The 22,331-nt window shown below is 39.3% G+C and overlaps 1 protein-coding gene across 1 annotated transcript in view; it reads right to left on the bottom strand.

Moving 5' to 3' along the window:
* Window positions 1–22,331, bottom strand: part of LYPD6 (LY6/PLAUR domain containing 6) — a 140,720-nt gene that overhangs the window by 28,771 nt on the left and 89,618 nt on the right. The window contains exon 2 of the mRNA XM_004032637.5: window positions 7,888–8,076. Within this exon, the coding sequence (XP_004032685.1) occupies window positions 7,888–8,005 (118 nt within the window). The 5' untranslated portion in view covers window positions 8,006–8,076. The remainder of the gene's footprint in view (window positions 1–7,887; window positions 8,077–22,331) is intronic.

Here is a 22,331-nt window from a genome sequence, read left to right as displayed (position 1 = left end):
TCCAAGTCAAGGTCCTAACTCTCATTAGTTCTATAAAGGCTGAGAGACATTAAGATGCAGAAGAAAAGTCTGCAGCTAGCAGAGAATGGTTCACAAGGTTTAAGGAAAAAATCTATTTCCATAATATAAAATCATAAGGTAAAATGGAAAGTGCTAATGAAGAAGTTGCAGCAAGTTATCCAGAAAATCTAGTTAAGATCACTGAAGATGATGACACTAAACAGATTTTCAGTGTAGACAAAACAGCCTTATATTGGAAGAAGATGACATCTAGGACTTTCATAGCTAGAGAGAAAAGTCAATGCCTGGCTTCAAAGGACAGGCTGATTCTTTTGTTAGGTGCTAATACAGCTGGTGACTTTTAAATTGAAGCCAATGCTAATTTATCATTCTTAAAATCCTTGAGACTTTAAAAATTATGTTAAATCTACTCTGTACTCTATAAATGGAACAACAAAGCCTGGATGACAGCACATTTATTTACAGAATTGTCTACTGAATATTGTAAGCCCCTGTTGGGATCTACTGCTCAGAAAAAAAAATATTTCTTTCAAAATACTACTGCTCATTGGCAATACAGCTGGTCACTCAAGAGCTCTGATGGAGATCTACAAGGAAATTAATGTCATTTTCATGCCTGTGAACCCAACATCCCTTCTGTAGTTGATGGATCAAGAAGTCATTTTGAGTTTCAAGTTTTATTATTTAAGAAATATATTTGTAAGCCTATAGCTGCCATAGATCATGATTCTGCTGATGAATATGAGCAAAGTAAATTAAAAACCCTTCTAGAAAGGATTAATCATCTAGGTGCCATTAAGGACATTTGTGATTCACAGGTGGTCAAAATGTCAACATTAACAGCAGTTTGGAAATACGCGATTCCAACCATCACAGATGACTGTGATTTCAGTAGAGAAAGTAACTGCAGATGTGGTGGACACAGCAAGAGAACTAGAATTAGAAGCGGAGCCTGAAAAGGTGACTGAACTGCTGTAATCTCATAATAGAAGTTAAATGAATGAGGAGTTGGCTTCTTATGAACGAGCAAAAAAGTAAGCCGTTTCTTGAGATGGAATCTACTCCTGGTGAAGATGCTGTGAACATTGTTGAAATGACAAAAAAGGATTTAGAACATCATAGAACTGTTGATAAAGCAGTGGCAGGGTTTTGAGAAGATTAATTCCAATTTTGAAAGAAGTTCTGCTGTGAGTAGAATGCTGTCAAACAGCATCACATGCTACTGAGAAATCTTTTGTGAAGGGCAGAATCAGCTCATATGGTAAACTTCATTGTTGTCTTATTTTTAAAAATTGCCACAGCTACCCCAGCCTTCAGCAACCATCACCCTGATCATTCAACAGCCATCAGTATCAAGGCAAGACCCTCCACCAGCAAAAAGATTATAACTCACTAAAGGCTCAGATGATCTTAGCATTTTTAGCAATAAAGTCTTTTTAAATTAAGATACGTACATTGTTGGTGGAACATGGTGGCCAACGATGTAATCTCAGCACTTTGGGAGGCCGAGTCAGGTGGATAGCTAGAGCTCACAAGTTCGAGACCAGCCTTAGCAACATGAAGAAATCCTGTCTCTACTAAAAATACAAAAATTAGCCAGGCGTGGTGGTGCACACCTGTGGTCCCAGCTACTCAGGAGGCTGAGGTGGGAGGATCGCTTGAGCCCAGGTGGCGGTGGCTGCAGTAAACTGAGATTGCACCACTGCACTCCAGCCTGGGCCACAGAGCCAAGCCCTGCCTCAAAAAAAAAAAAAAAAAAAAAAAAAAAAAGATATGCACATTGTTTTTTAGACATAATGCTATTCCACACTTAATAGACTATGGTATAATACAAACATAACTTTTATACGCACAAGGAGACCAAAAAATTTGCATAACTTGCTTTATTGTGGTAATTGCTTTGTTGTGGTGGTCTGGAACTGATCCTGCAATAATCTCTAAGGTATTCCTGTACATGGCTGAAGAATTAAAAAAAAAAAAAAAAAACAGGTTCTCAAACACCAAAGCCATGCAATACTCTTGCAGATATTTTATCACATAAAATATTTTAGGAAATTGTCCTGATTGGATACATTAAAAAATAGTTTCCCTATCAAGTTTAAAATACTTAATATATAAACAACTTTCAAAGATTGGACTTTAAAATAGCTTGTAAAATTTGAAGTGGAATGATCAAAGTAGACATTTTGGAAAAAAAAAGATATAAAGCATTTGTCAAAGAACTGCATTTCTCAAAAAAATGATCATCATATTCACCAAGGTTTATGGCTGCAAGCTACTCGTACCACTTCAGTTTGCATGATTAATTCACTGGGGCATCCAATTTTATCTGTCTGTCACTGCAGCCAGTAAAATTTTTGGATGGAATACTGAATTAGTTATTCCTGGAAACTTTCCCATCAAAGAGATAAATTAAGAATTCTGAATGAAGATTGACAATCCAGCTACTCCAAGAACAAACTTATTGAGACCCTAACACTAGTAAGTTGTAGTGTTCACAAATTTGAATTACTTAATAGACTTTTCAAAATGATCTTTTGTGAGACAAGTGACATACTATAAACACTTATTTCTTACATAAGAGGCCTGGATTCTGAAAATGAACCCAAAGTATATTGAAATTTAAACAGGAGTGGGAACTAAAATACTATGGCAGCAAAATGAAGCTTTGCTTAAATTCTTTTATCTCTGAGTTTATCAGCACGTATCGTTGACAACCAAATTATCGCATTTTTGGTGAGTTTTCTTTTAGAATCTACAGCTCCGTATCTGTGCACATTCTCAATGGCTAGAGTTTAATATTTGCTTGTAGGAACTTTTACTGACATCTTGGCAGGTAATACCAATTAGTGAATAATCACACCCTGATTAATGACAAATCTCTGCAAACATACTGCTTTCAGTGGATAATTAAGGTATAATACCAAGTAAATGGTTAAATTCTTCCCTCTTGAGATATTTTGCCAGAAATGAGGTCTACAGATGAACAACTATCTCCAGTAACTTGCTAATTGATACTGCATCTGATAAAGAGGTTTTTTTTTTTTTTTAAAGGACGGAAAGAGGTTCCTAAGAGATGTGCTATTTGCTTCTTTGTTACTTCAAAGCATTGTAGAGCAAGCGGAGTTTCAAATTGTTGTGGCCCCAGCTGTGAATGAATCTAATTTGGCTCTTGATCACAGAGTTAATAAGCTCAGTTACTCTGTATTTCAGGGCATAAGTCCTTGGTCCCTTAAGAGAAGGTGATTGTAAAGAAAAAAAGAAACGCCAAAGTGCCCAGTTACTTCCTGTAAAATAATCTGTCCATTAACTCTCATGGTCAGCCATAGTTCAACCGACCATAATTTATTTGTACGGTATCAGAAAAGATTTAGTCTTTGTTTCCATCTCTTGGAACTTTTGCCTAGACAAAGGCCTTCAGTTACCAGAACCGTGGTGAGAACAGACTTTTGTTTTGAAAGGTATGCTGATGTGTAATGCATCCAAACATTTTTCTATCCTTACCAAATTAACTTCCATTGTTTCTGAAAACTGGATGCATATATAAAAATTCTAGAAATCTAATAAATGTATCTTTTTTCTCAGTCCACTTGGCAACAAAATATTGTAAGTATAATTTTAATATGAACATATTTCTGACAGAAATAAATACATTATCTGGTACCTTTCTAGAAAGTCCCCTTACTCTCTAAGACTTACATAGTCTAGTCTGAACAAACTTATTTGGCTCTCTACATGGGCACAAACAAGCCCCCACAGGAATACAGCTCTTTGGTGTACATGATTAAGGAAAGATTCAAAACATGCAACCAGAGGAAAATTGGATATTCTTAGGAAAGGTTTCTTTCTATTCTAAGGAAAGAAATGGAGGCTAAGAATAGGTCGCAGCCACTTAGTATATTAAACTCTGCTATCTCTTACTATGTCTGACTACCAAATAAGCAGCTCTATTTCTCTTAATAGTAACTCTTGTTTTGAAAGTTTTTATTTGATTTGGTATTTGAATCATAGGCTGGGAAGAAATTCATTTTTCACATAAAAACGAGCAAAGAAAAACTCAACAACAAATGACACAAGGATTATAGAAAAGAACATTATTGACGACAGTGCTTCAGATTTGAAAGCCATGAAGTTTCTTTCTTTTAAATGTTCAGAAACTTCAAAGATTAGGAAACCAGGGAGCAAAAAAGATGAGTCATGGGAGGCTGAATTTTCCCAGCCTGGGTTCCAATCTCTCCCCAGTTATTATCAGTGATGGCTGTTCTGGGCATCGGAATGAGGAGAAAATAGCTTCTGTTTGTCTGGTACAGAAAATGTGTGTGTCTTCTCATATCTCCAGCATCACCATATTTCTCCTTCAGCAGGTTCCGAGCTTCATGTTACACATTGTAACATTAATGAAATGTGGCTCATTCACAAAAGAATGCTGTTTGTGCCTTCACCTACAAAGTGAGGTGACTATATAAATAATTCAAAATCAAACTAATCCCATACTTCCCTCATATATTTTTTACAGTCTACGTTCAACAGATACCTGCTTATTTGTAGAGACTACATCTTAATATGGTCTAGTGCTCAAGGACATAGAACCACGCCATTTAAAAAATCAAAGTGTGAAAACACACACCACAAACTTCTAAAATAGTTCAAAGAAATTAGAAGTTAATACTGATTTAAAAGTGGACAGAATAGGCCAGGCGCGGTGGCTCACGCCTGTAATCCCAACACTTTGGGAGGCCGAGGCGGACAGATCACGAGGTCAGGCGATGGAGACCATCCTGGCTAACACGATGAAACCCGTCTCTACTAAAAACAAAAAAAAAAAATTAGTCAGGCCTGGTGGTGGGCACCTATAGTCCCAGCTTCTCAGGAGGCTGAGGCAGGAGAATGGCGTGAACCCAGGAGGCGGAGCTTGCAGTGAGCCAAGATCGCACCACTGCACTCCAGCCTGGGCGACAGAGTGAGACTCTGTCTCAAAAAAAAAAAAAAAAAAAAGTGGACAGAATAAACGAAGTTCTGGCCAAGCAGGAGCCATTCATAGTAACTTCACTCTAACAACAATTTACACAGTATTCCCATCATAAGTTACGGAGGGAGACTCTAAAGAGAACTTGGACCCTGATCTGCTGGTGAATCATCTACTTATAATCTCACTTAGGAACAACTTCCATCCTTCTCCATATCTCAAAATCATATCAGAAAACCTCACCAATTCTTTTTTCTTTTACTTTTATTTGCATTTGTTTTATGCTGCATTTATTTCCATGTCATACGTTTTTGTTTCTTCAGTTTCTTCCAGGATATCTTTTTCTTCTCTGCAACCCCCTCTTCTGGTTTAGGAACAATTTGATTCTTTCCAGTAAGGGTCACCTCGATGTGACAGGGGGAGCTCATGTATGGCTCTTTAAGTAAGTTCAGCCGTGCATCTTGGATTACTTGTTCACCTGGATAGAGGCTCAATGACCAGGGAATCTACATCTAAACCCTTAAGTACAGCATGACTCTGCGTTTTAAAGCATGTGCAGCAAAAAATCAGCACTCTTTTCAGGCCACTGATCCTGTGTTCAGCCTCACTGTTTGGCCTGGGCACACCTACCGACTCCACCACTGTAATGTTAGAATGGTAGACATTATTTTTGTAAAGTGACATCTTTCAGACAACTCAGTGGCTTTTTGTACATGCATACGCTTGATGGTCTGGGCAGTTTCACAGGTGTTCTTAAAGTGAACATGAAGATTTGAACCCTGATTTGCATGATTTGGTTTTCCAGGTCAAATGAATAGTGAACCATTTTTGCAGATCACCTCAGGCCAGTGAGGGGAAGAGGAAGCCCTACTAATTCTTTACATATGGCGAGTTTCTTCTAATCAGGCCATGGCTTTACTTAATTAACATTGGTCATATGAGCAGAACTTTTTCATCAACTTTTCAAGAGCAGAAGTGATTTTCCTCTGCTTGCAAGGCTCAGCCTTCAAGACCTCCTTCTGAAATTGAATTTCCCAATAGAGACCCAACACACAGGGCACTGACCCACCACACTACTGAGGCAGAAGTGGTGTGTATGTTGTTAAATCCAGTCACCTTAATTCTCCTTCCCACTCTGTGTGTACAATCACAGCCTCTGTGTAAGTCCAGTGTGGACCTTTTCTGCAGCCCAGTTACTACTGAGTCTGTCACTGAAGTTGAGAAGGAATCATACAGAAGCTGAAAACTCTGGCAATCAACACTAAGAGACAGAAACCTAGGTTTTTGATTCACCAAGTCTAATAAAGTAGCATGCCTGCTTGGAGAAAACAGCAAAATGCAATCTAGAAAACAGAACAAATATTAAAGCACCTTCTCTTCATGCATATTATTAAAATAAAAAGCCCCACAAAACAAGCAGCCAGATAAGTCTTCCATACGATTAACCAGTGGGCACCAGACTATACTGATAAGAGGGTACAGAGACAATAGAAATCTAAAGAAATTATTTGCTGCCTATTAAAAGTATGTTGGAGTTATACAACACTGGAGCAGTGTATTCTCAGCACCCCCAGTTTACTAAGCCAACGATAATAAAAACAATAATGTAAACAACCATTTGATTGCCTGGTGTGGTATAGGCCTAGTGTTTTACAGATATTATTTCTGCTCCATAAAATAATGCTATTGAGTATGTATTATATTACTTTACCACTTTAGAAAAGACAAAATTAACACAAAGAATTCTCCTAACATTGATTGAGCATTTCCTATGTCTCACACTCAGTGCTAAGTGCTTCATACACATTTTTAATTTAATCTTCACAATGATAGGGAATTTATTTTAAGTCAAAAGGCCACAAAGCAGCTGAGCTAGTTGCTGATCCTAGGTCAGGTGGACTCCAAGCCCCAGGGCATTCTGCATACCACCTCTCAGCTAACCCAGAACAAGCAGACATTAAATATTCCAACCACGTGGATTGAAGGAGTCCACATGGCTGCCTTCACTTTGTAGACTATGTGATCCTCAAAAGCAAGGACTGTGTTTGATTTGCCTTTATGCTTTCAAGCCTATCACAATCCTTGACACACAGTGGACACTCAAACTATATTTGTTAAGCAGAGCATTTCAAAAGAGTAATGCACCTTGGGGCAAAAGCCGAAGGTCAGAATATACACAATACAACCAGCTCTCACCTCAAAAGGGGCAATACAGAAGAGGATTCATACAAAGAGACAATAAATACAAAGATAGAGACGAAAAGAGGAAGTCAAACTGCTGTGTTTCCTAAAGCGTGATCCTTAGAATATCTGCAGCAGAAGTACTTGAAGTTCTTGCTGAATGCAAAAATCCACAGGTACAGCCTGAGATACATGCAAATCAGAAACTCTAGGGCAGGGATCTGCGCATCTATGTTATTAAGCATTCCCTAGATAATTCTTAAATATAGGAAACCAAAAGGAGGCACAGGGCATTGGAAGTTGTGGGAGGAAATTACGCTGAAATTGAGAATTAGATGCACAGAGAGGAAGACCAGCTATTATCTTACGTATAAAGGATTGATCTTTTACAAACAATCCTCCTTCTGGGATATGGTGGTTCACTTTAATAGCTGACTTAGGACTGGCATGCGTACAAGGGGAAGAGTGTTCAGAATCAGAGTGATTGTGTAGGGAACTGAGAAAACAAGCCCAATAATTTGCCTTACCACCACCACCAAAAATCTTCTTGTGACAAGGTGAGGGTAAAGCATAAAACATCTTTTGTAAATTACCACACCACAACAATTAAATCACGGGAGGTTTTCACTATACTGAAGGATGCCTTTTCCTGGCCAGTTTTTGAACCACTTCTTATTTGAAATAAAGTGATGTTTCTGCAGCAAAGAGAACAGTCTTACTTGAAGGGTGGAGGTAGATAATGTCTTTCACTGTGAAGTCTCGGGACTGAGCAGCTTTCAGACAATCCGCCAGCAGGCTCAGGAGCAGGAGCCAGGCCAGAGCAGGGCCAGGTTCCATGGCAGACCGAAATGTCACTCATACAGAGGGCCTGGGAGCGGGCACTCAGGGCAACAGGAGAGAACTTGCACCTGAAAAATGAAGAAAGAATCATCTCAGTGATCGACTGGAGAAAGCCACAGGAGGCTTGGCTGAGCTCCCATGCTGGTAAGATGGGATGGAGAGCAACAGGGCACAAGGAAGTGGGTAGACATGGAGAGAAACTTTATCAACAATAATTTTAGAGCACTGAGAACATTCCAGCCCAGATCTAGTCTTAATCAGGTTGCTAAGGCTCCACTGGTAGCCATCCCCTCTCATATCCAGCAGAGATGGTATCAAGAGAGACTGAATTTTAACAAAATCCAGCTACTTTTTGCAGGAGGCCAGGCGATGGCTGCCAGAGTACGATAAAGAAGTCAGGAGCAAAAGCTCAGAAGCATTTCCCTGAGAATGGTGCAGGTCAGATAGGGAGTTCAGCCATACGGGGCCACGGTGTCCATGCAAACCTGTACAGGGCAGACTTTCAGATTTAGGAAAACAAACAAATACAGGAAAACCGACCTCTCCAAAATTAAAAAGTGCCTCCGTAACACAAAATCTCCTTAATGTAACTAATATTTGTTGGCCAGGTACTACTGAAGTCCTTTATGTATATCCATTTATTCTCCCAGCAACCGTACGAGGTAGGCATAATTATTAACCCATTTTGGGTAAACTGGGGTTCAGCAAATAAGTAGCAGATCTGACTCCAACCCAGGCAATGTGGCTTTGGAGTCTGCACATTTAAACACTAGGCAATTCTTTGTTCTTAAGACTGACTTAAGGTGTATTTAAAAAACAGATTGGATGGGCGCGGTGGCTCATGCCTGTAATCCCAGCACTTTGGGAGGCCAAGGCCTGGATCGCCTGAGGTTGGGAGTTCGAGACCAGCCTGGCCAATATAGTGAAACCCTGTCTCTACTAAAAATACAAAAAATTAGTTGGGTGTGGTGGCAGGCACCTGTAATCTCAGCTACTCTCGGGAGGGTGAGGCAGAAGAATCGCTTAAACCTGGGAGGCAGAGGTTGCAGTGAGCTGACTTTGTGCCGTTGCACTCCAGCCTGGGCAACAAGAGTGAAACTCCATCTCAGAAAAAAAAACCAAACTGATAAGATCGTGTTGTCGCTATAGCACTAAGTGATTACTATCTACTGTGTCCTTTATTCTGATTGTCCTTTTCACTCAAAATTAAGGAAAAGACAAATCTGTAATAAGCCTGAATTGCTCTGCTTACTGGGAATGCAGAGATCTGTCTTATTTTTTATATAGGTGCTATTCTCTTGCTATCTTCTTGGTTTCCTATAAAGCTTATTCCTCATGTTCTACTACTTTTCCAAGTACCATTATCTCTATTGCTCTGCAAGGGGACAAGGTTACTCATTTTATTTTAACCTAGCTGAAAACCAACAGTTTTGATATTTTGTTTAATATAAATGTTCAACAAGATTTTTTAAATAGCATAATTACTTTGTAAAAATACATAGGCAAGGAAATATATTATGAAACAGAAACTCAGTACAGAAAATCAATACAACCCAATCAGATCTAGAATATACTACAAAGCAAAATTAATCAAAACACAATGATAGAAGGTATAAAAATGAACTTAGAAAGTAGAACACTCTAAGGAGCCCAATAGACCCAATTGTTTATAGGGTGCAAGCAATTGTTCAAAATTACAGAATGGGACCACATTAAGTGAATAGTATTATAACTTTTTTAAATATTTTTTTAAATAGCTGAAACCATAAAATGCATAACATGCTAAATTACTTCCAGATGTGCTGATTATTCTTTTTTAATTGGCAAATTGTTAGACAACAGAGTAGAGCTCTCTTATCACTTGTAACAGCTTGATAAGGCCAACCTTGCTAATTTCATGCTCACTACGCCATCTTCTGTTTACAATTTAATTCCCCAAGCAAACCTGGCATTCAGGAAGAGAATGGGCCACTCAATCACTTAATAAATGTGACTGCCAGGCACTGTGCTGGGCACTTGGTTGAACAATATGATGAAAAAACAAGTATCCACCAGTATCTTTCCCTTGCAAGTCAGCAGCCAAGTGACAGAGACAAACATCACTTCATCTTGAATGAATGCAACAGTGCTTCTTTCCACATCCATCTGGCTTTTCTCTGCCAGCATGGTGAGGTTGGTAAGGTGAGGCTGCACCTCTGGGACAGGTCTGCACAGCATCCCATGGATACCTGGCAGCACCATGGCCAACACCCCCATCTCCTCCCAATCTTTATGTAGCAGGGCTCAGTTTGAGAGTCAGAGATCAAAATGGCATGAACATTATGTGTGTAACTGTAAACATAAATGTGAACAAATGCACAGACAAAATACTGGAGAGGAAAATACAAAATTAAGATAGTAAAGCCATGGTGTATGAGTTAGCCCAGGCTGCTGTAACAAAATACCATAGACTGGGGGGCTTATACAACAGAGATTTCTCACAGTTCTGGAAGCTAGGAAGTCCAAGATCAAGGTGTTGGCAAGGCTGCTGTCTCCTGAGGCCTCTCTTCTTGGCTTGCTGATGGCTTTGCCCTACATGCATAGTCCTGGTGTCACTTCCTCTACTCATAAGAACCCAGTCAGATTGGATTAGGGTCTCAGCTTTATGGCCTCAGTTAGCCTTAATTACCTCCTTAAAGGCTCAATCTCCAAATATAGTCACATTCCAAGATACCAGGGGTTAGGCTTCAACATATGAATTTTGGGGGCACACATTTCAGTCCACTGCATGTTTTCTGTTGTTGTTGTTTTGTTTTTTAGGCAACATTTCCTCCCACAAGACATGTCCCAGTGATGATGATGTTTCATAATTTTAAAAGAGTATAATTGATCTGAGGTGACACAGAGTACTGTAAACTCCTTCCCAGGTTATAGGACCATGAGCTCCTCAGGACAGGAACTTGCCGTGATTATCCTTACTTTCCCTGCCTCAGACCCTGGCCACAGAGAGGGTTCTGAGAGCCTCTGTGGGAGTGGATGGGAACATTTATGTCAGACTATTCTAATACCTCAGGGTTGGCCTCTTGCCCTCCACTCCCTTTCTTCGTCAACTCATCCTTTGTTTTGCCATAAGAGATGTGTGATAAAAACATCATCACATCTGCTAAAAATAAAAATCCAGATCCATGCTATAGAAAAAGACTTAATTTGAAGTCATGTATACTATATCTTTTATGACCAAAAATATGAGCAGATGGGAGTGAGAAATGTCTTGAAGGGATAGTTAAAAATTCACAATAACAAGAATATGAAAAATTATATTCATAGTAAAGTACATAGTAAAGCAAACTCATGGCAAAGTTTAAATTGATGAGGATTAAGTATAGCAGAACTTTTGTTCTGGTTACTTTTTGGAAAAAAGTAATGACTTACAAAACTATGTGGCATCACTTCAATTTTTAACTTACTCTTCCATGTAATCTTATGCAGCATTTTCCATTTTTGTTTTGTTGCCTTTAATAGTGTGTTTAAATTGTCAAACATGCTTCCCCCCTCCCTCCACCATACCACTTATTTATCATTTAATTGGTTTGCAAATGTCTATGTGCAGAACTAAGAGTGATCATGGTACCTCCATGGTGCCTAACATAGATGACGGGCTGACAGATGCAGCAAACCACCATGGCACATGTATACCTATGTAACAAATCTGCACGTTCTACCCATGTATCCCAAAATTTAAAGTATAATAATAATAATAAAAAGAAATGGTGGGAGATGTCTTCACAATATATCATGATTCCACATCCTTTCTGATAAAATTATACACTAATGCTAATGATATATTAAAGGACAATACCAAAAAGCCAAGGCTCAGGTCAAAAAGGAGATGGATATTTTTACAGACTAGACACAGAGTACATACACAATGTGGGGAAAATGCCATAGGGCTGCTGGGAAATGGACCCAGTAGCAGGGATGTGGCAGCAGGAACTTGGCCTCTGTGGAGAATAGTCTTACATGTCTTCATGTGAGATAGGGAACTAAAACCAGGCTCACAGCATAAAACTAGGGACTGGAGTACAGCACCCTGCTCATAGAAGCTAAAAAACCCAAATGGCCAAAAACCCCAAATGGCTACAATTGCTGCTTGAAGCTATGCCTCATAACAAGCAGGGTGCCTCATGAGAAAACAATCAAAGTTCCTGCTTTGCAGCCAGGAACTAAACCAAGTCCCCCACAGCTTTCCTGACTGTATGGCAATATCTCCATACCAAAGAAAAAAATTTTTTACTTGTATAAAAGATGCTGATGGAGGTCAGGAGCACATTGCCTTGTATCACCTTCCAAGCCTATGTCCTGTGTGTGCACAGGATGGTGGATCAGCGTGGATGAAATTAAGCAACTATTTCATTCATTACAAGAGATCCACCTCTACTCATCACAGGAAAGAGCAAGCTGAATTCATTAGGCCTGATTTCTTTAGCACAAGTTTTCAAATTTGGGGGTTTCAAATAATTTTTTAACCATGAATTTCATGTGTTTAATGCTGAATTTCCAAATTCTTAAAGTAGTTGAATTTTAATTCTCCCAATACATTTTACTTGTGAAATCATTTCTTCTTTGGAAAAAAAAGAGTATGTCTTTTCTAGGTTTATGTGTAATTAGAAAAAGGACTGAAAGGATAGACACCAAAATAATGTAGGATTTAGGGAGTGTTTTAATATTCATTTACATATTCAAAACATCTTAGTGAGCATGTATTATTTTATAGAGAAAAAACTTTTAATAACATTTTTCAAAGAATGAGTTTGACAGACTTACTTTTTATGCACAAGTCAGTCAGCTTTTCACCTAAAAGCAATGAACATAACCTCAAAATAGTCATGTCTTCTAAAATAACAGATTCAATATGAAACAGAATGTTCTCTCTTCTCATCTCTTACCATGCCCTCCCCTGGTGTCCTAACACTATTTGGAAGATGCAAGCCTAAGACAATGAGGGAAAGGGGGAAAAGAGAGATGGAAATAAATCTAGAAAACAGAAGGCAATGTGCTCATAGGGTACTATGCTGCTCACCACCTCAAATGACACCACAACGGTAGAAGATTAAGAGGAGGGCCTGCACCTTGGTGTAGCCCATGGAAGGAGAAAGAGACAAGTCATCTACCTGGTTCCTTCCTGCTAGATCACCATTGATCAAGCTTCACTCCACAAGGAACTCCCTCCCTCCCTTACACTTCAGCAGCCAGAATGGAGGGCCATAACCCAGTGTGGACAAACCTCTGATCAGGAAACAGAAAGAAAGCACCTGGCACAGAAATCTGAAGTTTCTTTTATTGTATGAACATACTATGTTTATCCATTATCAGATGATAGACATTGGGTGATTTTCACTTTTTGGCTATTGTGAATACTGCTGCTAACATTCATGTACATGTTTGTGTGTGGACATATGCATTCTGTTTTTCTTGGGTATATATGCAGCAGTGGAACTGCTGGGTCTTGTGGTCTTATGTTTTACTTTTGGAGGAACTGCCAGTTTTGCACTGAAGCTGCACCATTTTACATTCTCATCAGCAATATATGTGTTCCAATTTCCCCACATCCTCACCAACACTTTTCTTTTCTTTCTTTTTTAAAAAAATTATAGCCATCCTAGTGGCTGTGAAGTATATCTCACGCTGGTTTTGACTTGTATTTCCCAAGCAACCAGTGATGTTGAACATCTTTTCATGTGCTTATTAGCCATTTGTATATCTTCTTTGGAGTGATGTCTATTCAAATCCTTTGCCCAATATTTTGCCTGAATATTATCTAATTATTTTTGAGTTGTAAGAGTTCTATATTCTGGATTCTAGATCCTTTTCAGATAAATGTTTGCAAATATCCTCTCCCATTCTTTGTTGTCTTTTACTTTCTTGATGGAGTCCTTTGATCTACAAAAGTTTTTAATTTTGATAGAGCCCACACATTATTTTTTATAAACATAGATTTTGTTCCCTTATAAAAGTCACAACCAACACAGGACTAAAAAAAATGCATACAATGCACAGTAAAATAACTTGTCTACTTTATAGTAGACAAGGCTGTATTTTCCACCTCTCTTTTCCATGAGAAAAACAGGATGGGCAGGACTGTTTATTCATATCACCAACTGTTTACATTCCTGCAGTAAATCATGAAGCACCACTCACTCTATTAGTATTTTCTAGGAACTGAAAAATGAAAGATGAGTGGCATGCATTCACAATTAACCTAACAGCTACCGAAATACAAACACTGCTAAGGGGATGTATCTTTTCCTCATAGATTCTCAGTAGTTGATGGAGCTTTTATCCACAAACCTCACAAATGTGACGCTGGATATGTTCAGATGATATGAAGTCTTTCCTGGGACTTTGATGCTTTTCCACAGAATCTGCAGTGCCTTTGTACTGTATCAGACATTTAGAAAAGACATTGTGTTTCCATTTTATGATGCTGCTATTTGAATATGCACTGCGGATCCTGTCCCTGAATACGGTTCTCTTTATGAAGAAGTACACTCTCATTTTCACAGCTCTGTGACCTTTCATTTGTTATTTATGAGCTTTTGCAAATCTAATACCGCTCTGACAGATTTAATTTGTGCTCTAAATTACCTTTGCATGAGTTACTCAACTGCTGGTTTTATTCCAATGGATTACTTGCTACATTCCAAAACAGAAAAAAAAAAAATTAGTTCAAGATCTATTGGACTTCCTCCATTCGGGAGAAAGTTGAGAAGAGTTGCATTCTGAACCTTCACTGTGTGGATGGTACTAGACAATATAAAGGAGGATTTCTACATCAGTCAGAGGCAAAGTGCTAGGACCAACAGCCAGGTCAAGTTTTACAAGTCTACATCCTAATTACTATTTCATGTACAGTCTATAAAATGAGATACTTCCACTTAAACTGGTCACTAGATGAAAATTAAGCACTTTGGAAGCTATCTTAAGAACCAAGTACTAAATTACAAAATCTCAGGACTAAGTCAGTATATACGCAATTATAAAGTGGCAAACAAATACAAATCTAAATATTTCAATGCTATTCAAACGGAAATTTAAAAATGCCTAATACAAGAGCAGAATGGAATTCTGAAGCCTCAAAGATCACAATCAATCTTGATTTAATTTTTAATATGGTGGTACCTTAGTTGTCTGAAAAAGTTAATACAGTTTCCAAAAGTATAAACTAAAGGTAGGTCTTTCGAAAGCTAAGTCTCCTTAAATATATCACACTGACCACAGGCACCTTTCATGCAATTTGGGAATTGCTCAAGATATGCCCTGCTTTAAAAACTTGTCTGGGGGCTAGGTGCGGCAGCTCATGCCTGTAATCCCAGCACTTTGGGAGGCTGAAGCAGGAGGATCAACTGAGGTCAGGAGTTTGAGACCAGTCTGGCCAACATGGTAAAACCCCATCTCTACTAAAGACACAAAAATCAGCTGGGCACGGCGGCGGGCACCTGTAATCCCAGCTACTCCAGATGCTGAGGCAGGAGAACTGCTTGAACCTGGGAGGCGGAGGTTGCAGTGAGCCGAGATCACGCAAACGCACTCCAGCTTGGGTGACAGAGTGAGACTTCATCTCAAATAAATAAATAAATAAATAAATAAATACAATTGCGAATTCTTTCACACGTCTCCATTGAGATGTGAGGTCTACATCTTGTCATTTTGACTCTGGGCCAACTTTACTAACTAGTTGACCAGAGTGTGGTATAAATGATGCTTTGTGATTTCCAAAGCTAGGTCACAGAGCGTGATGCAACTTAAACCTGGTACTCTGGAATAATTGTGCTGAAGCTCTGAGACACCATGTTAGCAGCCTAAGTGCCTTGAGGCTGCCATGCTATAAGGAAGCCCAAGTAGTCCACAAGGAGCTACTGAGACTTCATAAAAAAGAGAGCTGCCCAGCCAACCCCCAGGGGCTCCAATCCCAGCTCCTCCCTTCTATTCCATAGCCACAGTTACCTTGCAACAGCATAGAAACTTCCAGAAAAGCCTAGCTTAGCCCTTCTTACATTCCCGACCCACAGAAATCATGAGAGAAAATAAAATGATTGTTACTGCCTTCCAGCCACTAAGGTCTGTGGTGACTTGCAAAGCAGCTACAGATACCTAAACACAAGGAAGTGGAGCTAAAGAGCTAACTAGAAATTACAGTTCAGCTCACGAAGATAGTAGCATTTTTAAGAACACATTGGTTGTAAGGTACAGAAATCCCAATCAAATAGGCTGTAACTAAAACTGCAACTGGGAAGGAAGAGGAAGCATTTTACTGTCTCACCTAACCATCCAGTTTAGACATGGCTGGACTTTTAACCTTGTTTTCAGGAATTTTCATCCCTCAACTTTGCTCTGCCCCCTCTTTTACTTTTATTGTCATCAGGTCCTCCCAAACTACAGCCACCAGCAGTTCCAAAGGCATTCTCCAGAAGTCTCTTCAAAATGTTTCAAGAAAAGCTCTAAGAAAGGAGGGAGGTCCATCTTTGGACCAAGAATTGGCCAGAGGAATGTGCCATTCCACTTGCCCAGGGCTGTGTCACTAGCATGTAGCTGAAACCAGAGCAAAAGTGTCATTTTTATTGAAATCACAAGGTATGAGAGTGCGGGAGGTATTGGTTTCCCACAGGAAAACCTAGGTGTTTCAAGCTGAAGCAGAAGGACTGACTAGTTGCTGGGAGAGCAAAACCACAGATGACCACTACAACAACAACACAGAGTTTGAATAACCTCATTAGCCTAGGCATGCAAAATGAAGCTAAAGGTTGCTCTGGTGAATATTTCTGCAAATACCAGAAGACAGCAGTGTTCCTCATTGACATGTTACCTATTGACAAGTAGGAACGTTACCTATTTTCTTCTCTAAAAATTGAATACCACTCCATTACAACTTTTCAAATCAAAATATAAGGTTGAAACAATAAAACCAAAGTTCTAGGGGGCATTTGCAATGCATTCTGCTCTATACTTCCCCCTTCTTACGGGAACGGGTCTTCTGCTAACACCAGTCATGTGTTACTATTGAAGAGTTTCACGTTCTTACATGGCTAAGCCTACTGGCTACTGTTATTTGGGTCAGTGTTGGACATTTTCACCAAGTCCGGCCAATTAGAAGTCTTCCTGAATATTTTTCAAGTGAGAATGGAAAAATAAACCAGTCTTCTCCGGTACAGGAGCCCCCAAGGTGTGACACGCAGAAACATGTGTATGCCATGTTCCTCCCATCATGGAGGAGGAAGAAGAGAATGAAACTTGCTGGCTAAGAGAAACGGTGATGAGAGAGAGCCAAAAAAGCCCCAACTGTGTTCAACCCTCGCATTTTTGGCTAGTTTTTAACTCTTCCCTTAATTATTATAGAAGCCTTAATATCCATCCAATAAATCTCCCTTTGCCCAAGCTAGTTTGAGCTGGCATTCTGTCCCTTGCAGCCAGGAACTCTGGCTCCAAAAGAGTCCTCCAAAAGGATCCAGCCACTAGCTTAAATTTTGTTTTGTAAACAAATCTGCTTTTTACATTAATATTTCTTTAAGCCTTATGAACTAAAGGTTGAAGGTGGTTTCGAAAATGTCAATAATAGAGAACTAGCCAGAGATGATCTCTCTTGGACTTCATAGACACTAATACTCTATTCTACACCTAGATGGAGAAAGTTATTCATGCATACCCAATCTTAACTGCGAATCTATTTGCATAAAAATCAATGTTTTTTAAAAAAGTTCATTTCTCTTTCTGGAGCCCCTTGGCAAGGCTAGAGTTATAGGGAAAAGCTGTCTTGCCCCAATTTGATTTAAAGTTCAATTGCATCAAAATACTTCAACTCCTGAAGGGCAAATGATGTCTTGTTGTGTATGTCTAGTAATATACAATCATACATCATTTAACAACGAGGATGAGCTCTGAGAAATGCATTGTTAGGTGATTTTGGTGTTGTGTGAACATCATAGAGTGTACATATACAAGCCTAGATGGTATAGCCTACTATACACCTAGGCTATTGAGTATAGCCATTATAATCGTATGGGATTACTGTTGGATATGCAGTCCATTGTTGACCAAAATGTCATTATGCAGTCATTATGCATATGCATGACTGTATTCACAATTCTAAAGGATGTATTTACTCTAGGAGCTATTCAGCTTGTTGGCTGTATGCTTGTTTGCTTTCTCCATCAATCTGAAGGTTCTTGAGAACTGACAAGAAGGCATTTTCAAGTGCAAACAGCCAGAAGGGAAAGGAGTCAAGGAACTCCCAGGCAGGAATGGAACACTAGGTACATTTCAGTTACAGCTTGTCATTTTTTATTTATTGGGAGGGGGTGGTGGTCTGAAGAAATTTTTGCCTTTAGTGTCTTTTATTAAACTCTTCTTATGTTTCAGAATGCCATTTTTCATTTTATTTTTTCCAGGAGTTTTTACCCTAGAGATATTCCAAAAATGCAGAAGTGTAAAATGTACTCAGAAACAATATAATAGTTCTAAGTGAACTAAATTGCAGCCAGGTCTGTTCTTACATTCAAAATAACCTGGTTCCAAATCTAACATTAGATTATGAGGCATATGCTTTATATCCTTTAATCAAAAAAAGATTTATCTTGGCACTATATAGAGGTAGTCATTTCTGTATTTGGAGTGATGCATTTACCTTTCTTTTATTCATGTTTCCAAATCTTCAGAAACAAGAAGTACTAGTAATCAGTTATAAAGCAGATGCTGCCTGCTATGCACCCGTGGAGATATTCTGCACTATTTGAACTGAGTTTTATTGGCAGTGCCCACTGGAAGGTGTTTTGGGCCACTCTGTCATCATTTTAGAGGGCTGGCATGAAGATTCTGTTTGAGGCTTTGAGATCAGTTCATTCTCCCACCCCACCCAGTGTCTTTGGCACTGCCCTGCTCACCCACATTATTAAGGGTTTTCTGCCCTTCCTGACACCCCTCACCACATTGTCTGAAAGCCAAATGTAAACAAACCACTCTGAAATCTTTAACCTCTTCATGAAATGTTTCTTCCATTGCTTTGTGTTGACAGAAGCCCAGCTCACAGCAAAAAACTGCTACTTCCTTTTGAGCTATTTCCAGTACAGAGTACTCACTCTTCCAAGTCCCATGGATTCTGGGGACAGGAGGAAGCCAGAATTCTCCCTCCCACCATAATTTACAAATCATGCCCTTTCTTTCTACACAAATTCTCCTCCTTACCACAAAGCCTAAAACATCTGCCCTTGTAGCTAGCTGTCAAGAAATGGTTAGAGAACGTGAAGAATACGGCTCACCTTCAACCATTAACAAGCACTTAGCCTCATCTTGATTCCCACTTAAGACTGGGAAGAACCAACTCATGCTGAATCTTGTGTCCTACCTGGCATGGAGTAGGGTTTTTCCCATGGTTCCAAGAATCCTGACCAAATATTTGTCAAAAAACCCTAAGAGTTGTTTCCATTTGGCCTTTGAAATAATTTAAGTTCAAGAAAGAGCTGTAATTACTAATCTGGTAGGTGTGCAGAGTCCTTCCAGAATTTCTTACAGCAGAGAAGAGCCAGCCTGTGCTCTCTTTTCTTGTAGGAAAAAGAAAAAAAATTCAAACAGCCAACAACAAAACAATGGCTTAGGTAAAAACCCTATGGCTAAACCACTATTTGCAAACCACTGGGTTCATTAGCAGCCAACTTCTAAATCTTAACCAATATTTCTCACTTGACAATGAATGTTTTAAAAACAAATCTATGTGTGTACATATCCTCCAAATCTGTGATCAATACCTTCAGCTACACACAGTATGTCTCCTGACAGCTCAAAGACCATCGCAGTTTTATTTTTGTGAAAGGGTATAAGATTGGCTAAATCAACCTAAACTATAATTTGACTTTTCAAACACATTTAACTAATTAGCACACTTATTTAGAGGAAAGAAGGATTTCCTCATCCTGCATTTGAAGGCAAAAAAATGTATCAAATAAGCTCCCAACTCTGTATCACTGAGGCAGGAATTCTTCCTTTTAACGCACCATCTTCATTTATAAATCTCTATAAATAACAATAATTAAAGAAGTGTATTATTGTAGCAAAGCAGAATATAATAAGATTTTACATAGCATTCACTCAGGCAGAAAAGGATACAGGGGTTATTAATAAAAGAGGGTTGTCCTTGATAATAGAACATTTTTGTTTTTGCATCTAAATTAATTTCTTTCTTAGAGAAAAAAGTACTGAGTAGCCTCCTATGGATAAGAAAATTGTCCTCCTTGTTTTCTATTTTACCTGTTCACTCATTCACCCACTCATCATGCTCTACAAGGCAGGCACAGATAACAGTATCTGTTATATACATTATTGTTAATAGTTCTAGCATAATACTCAAATTCTTGAGCTCTCTTAGTAAAATCATTAATGTTATTCTTAAAATAAAAGTCCCCACAAAGACTGCTAAGAGCATGCGAAGAAATACTGGCTTCAGTCACTTAGTGAATAGTGAGCATGGTGTGATGTTGATGTGCCATCCTTAGAACCAAGGCCACACACATGTGAGACGCAGGAAGAGGATCCAGGTGACATGACTGCATCAACCCTACACAGGCATTATCCATGAAAACCAATAAGACATCCATAATCCTTCCTTCCAACTAGGGCAGCTTACCTGGAAGAAAAAAGGAAGGAAAAAATGGAGAGAGACAGGGATGACACACAACCTGAGGGGCAGGTGCGAGCTGTGGAATGCCCTGGACTCCCTGATCCAAGGTGATCCCATTGAAGCTTTCCAGTCTCCAACCAGACTGGCAACTAGGGCCCAATTCTGTCTTCAAAACAACCCTAAGACAAACCTTTGGGGAGGAAGTAAAGTGGGAGCTCCATCAGCAATGAGAAGCATCGGTTCTGGGTAGAAGGGGAAGTCTACAAGCCTTCTTCCCATGATCTGGTGCCTGCCTACCACTTGCCCCTTGACATTTCAGCTCAACTGACAGCGCCACTATGAATAGGTGTCTAGTGCACCATGCTGCTTCTCATTCAGTGCCTTGGCTCCTGCTGTCGTCCTTGGTTTCCTTCAATTCACTACTGAAGTCTCAGTTCACTTCCTTTAGAAAGCTTCCCATCCCCTCTCCTCACACCAGATCAATTAGAAACCACCTTCTCTGCTCCTGTTTTGGCCTCTACCTATCTAAGGTGGCTACAGGCCTTATTTCGTAAGGACAATGGGCTTTGTATTTTGACAGATTTGGGCTCAAGTCCCAGCTTTGCCACTTATCAGGACTATGACCTTGGACAGGTTACTTTTTCTTTCCTCATCTCTAAAATGAGACCGATAGCTTCTATGCTGTAGGGACAAGATATGAATTAATATACCACGTATAGCTTTCATTAGTTATTATGATTGCCAACATGTAGTAGAACTGTTAAGATGACATACTTTTTATTAAATTTTGAGCTCCTTAAGGGCATAAATTTTATGGACATCATCTGATTTATCCTTAGGTCCCCAACCCCTATGACATAGGAGGTCTCTGATAGCGATTTGTTGATTTGTTGATTTGATATAGAAGTAATCATAACTGCTTTTATAACAGAGGGATGTGTGTGTGTGTTGTGTGCATATTGACATGTGTACGCATGCTACAGGAACTTGGAAGAAGAAAAGAATTTGGGGTGTTTCTGGGGAGGAGGGTGAGAAGATAAAGCCATCTTGAGACGATGGCATCTTTCGGGGAAATCTTCAAGTCTTTGAGTAATACTTTATCAGGGCTGGGTTGGACCAGCAAAGGGTTCTGTCCCACATCTCCCAAATCAAGCTTACTTAGAGGCATCCATGGGAAATACTGTGCATTAAGAGTCAGAATACACATGAGCATATTAAAGGCTCTGAAATGTGCTGCAGTGAAGAAATCTCTTTGGTTTTGCTTAAGTCAGCATTTTCCCCACACTTATTTGAACAGCGACACCCCCCCACCCCCCGCCCCGGCAGAGAGCTTATTTTTTAATGAACGTCTATTAACTAGTCTAGTTTTCTGAGGAGTAGTTTGGGGAACCAATGTCCTATTCAAAGTGTGTTATTTTATACATGAAGGAATTGAGGCACAGAGTATTTCAGGTATCTATCCACAGAAAAAAGCTGGTAAACAATTAGAGCTTCAAGGGCAGCCTCGTTTTCCTGCCACCCTGGCTAGGACACTTTTCAGCCCAGCGTGCCATGTCACAGTCAGCAGAAACATGGCAACTCTAAACCTTGCTTAACTTCAACAGAGAAAGTAGGCAATCGTCTCATTTTGCAATGTACAGGGTGGTTAAAATCTACCCCAAATCTGCATCCCACCTATCA

Source organism: Gorilla gorilla, chromosome 11, assembly GCF_029281585.2.
Source record: "Gorilla gorilla gorilla isolate KB3781 chromosome 11, NHGRI_mGorGor1-v2.1_pri, whole genome shotgun sequence".
NCBI lineage: Eukaryota > Metazoa > Chordata > Mammalia > Primates > Hominidae > Gorilla > Gorilla gorilla.
The sequence above is the reverse complement of the archived record's forward strand: the minus strand, read 5'-3'. Positions and strand labels throughout refer to the sequence as shown.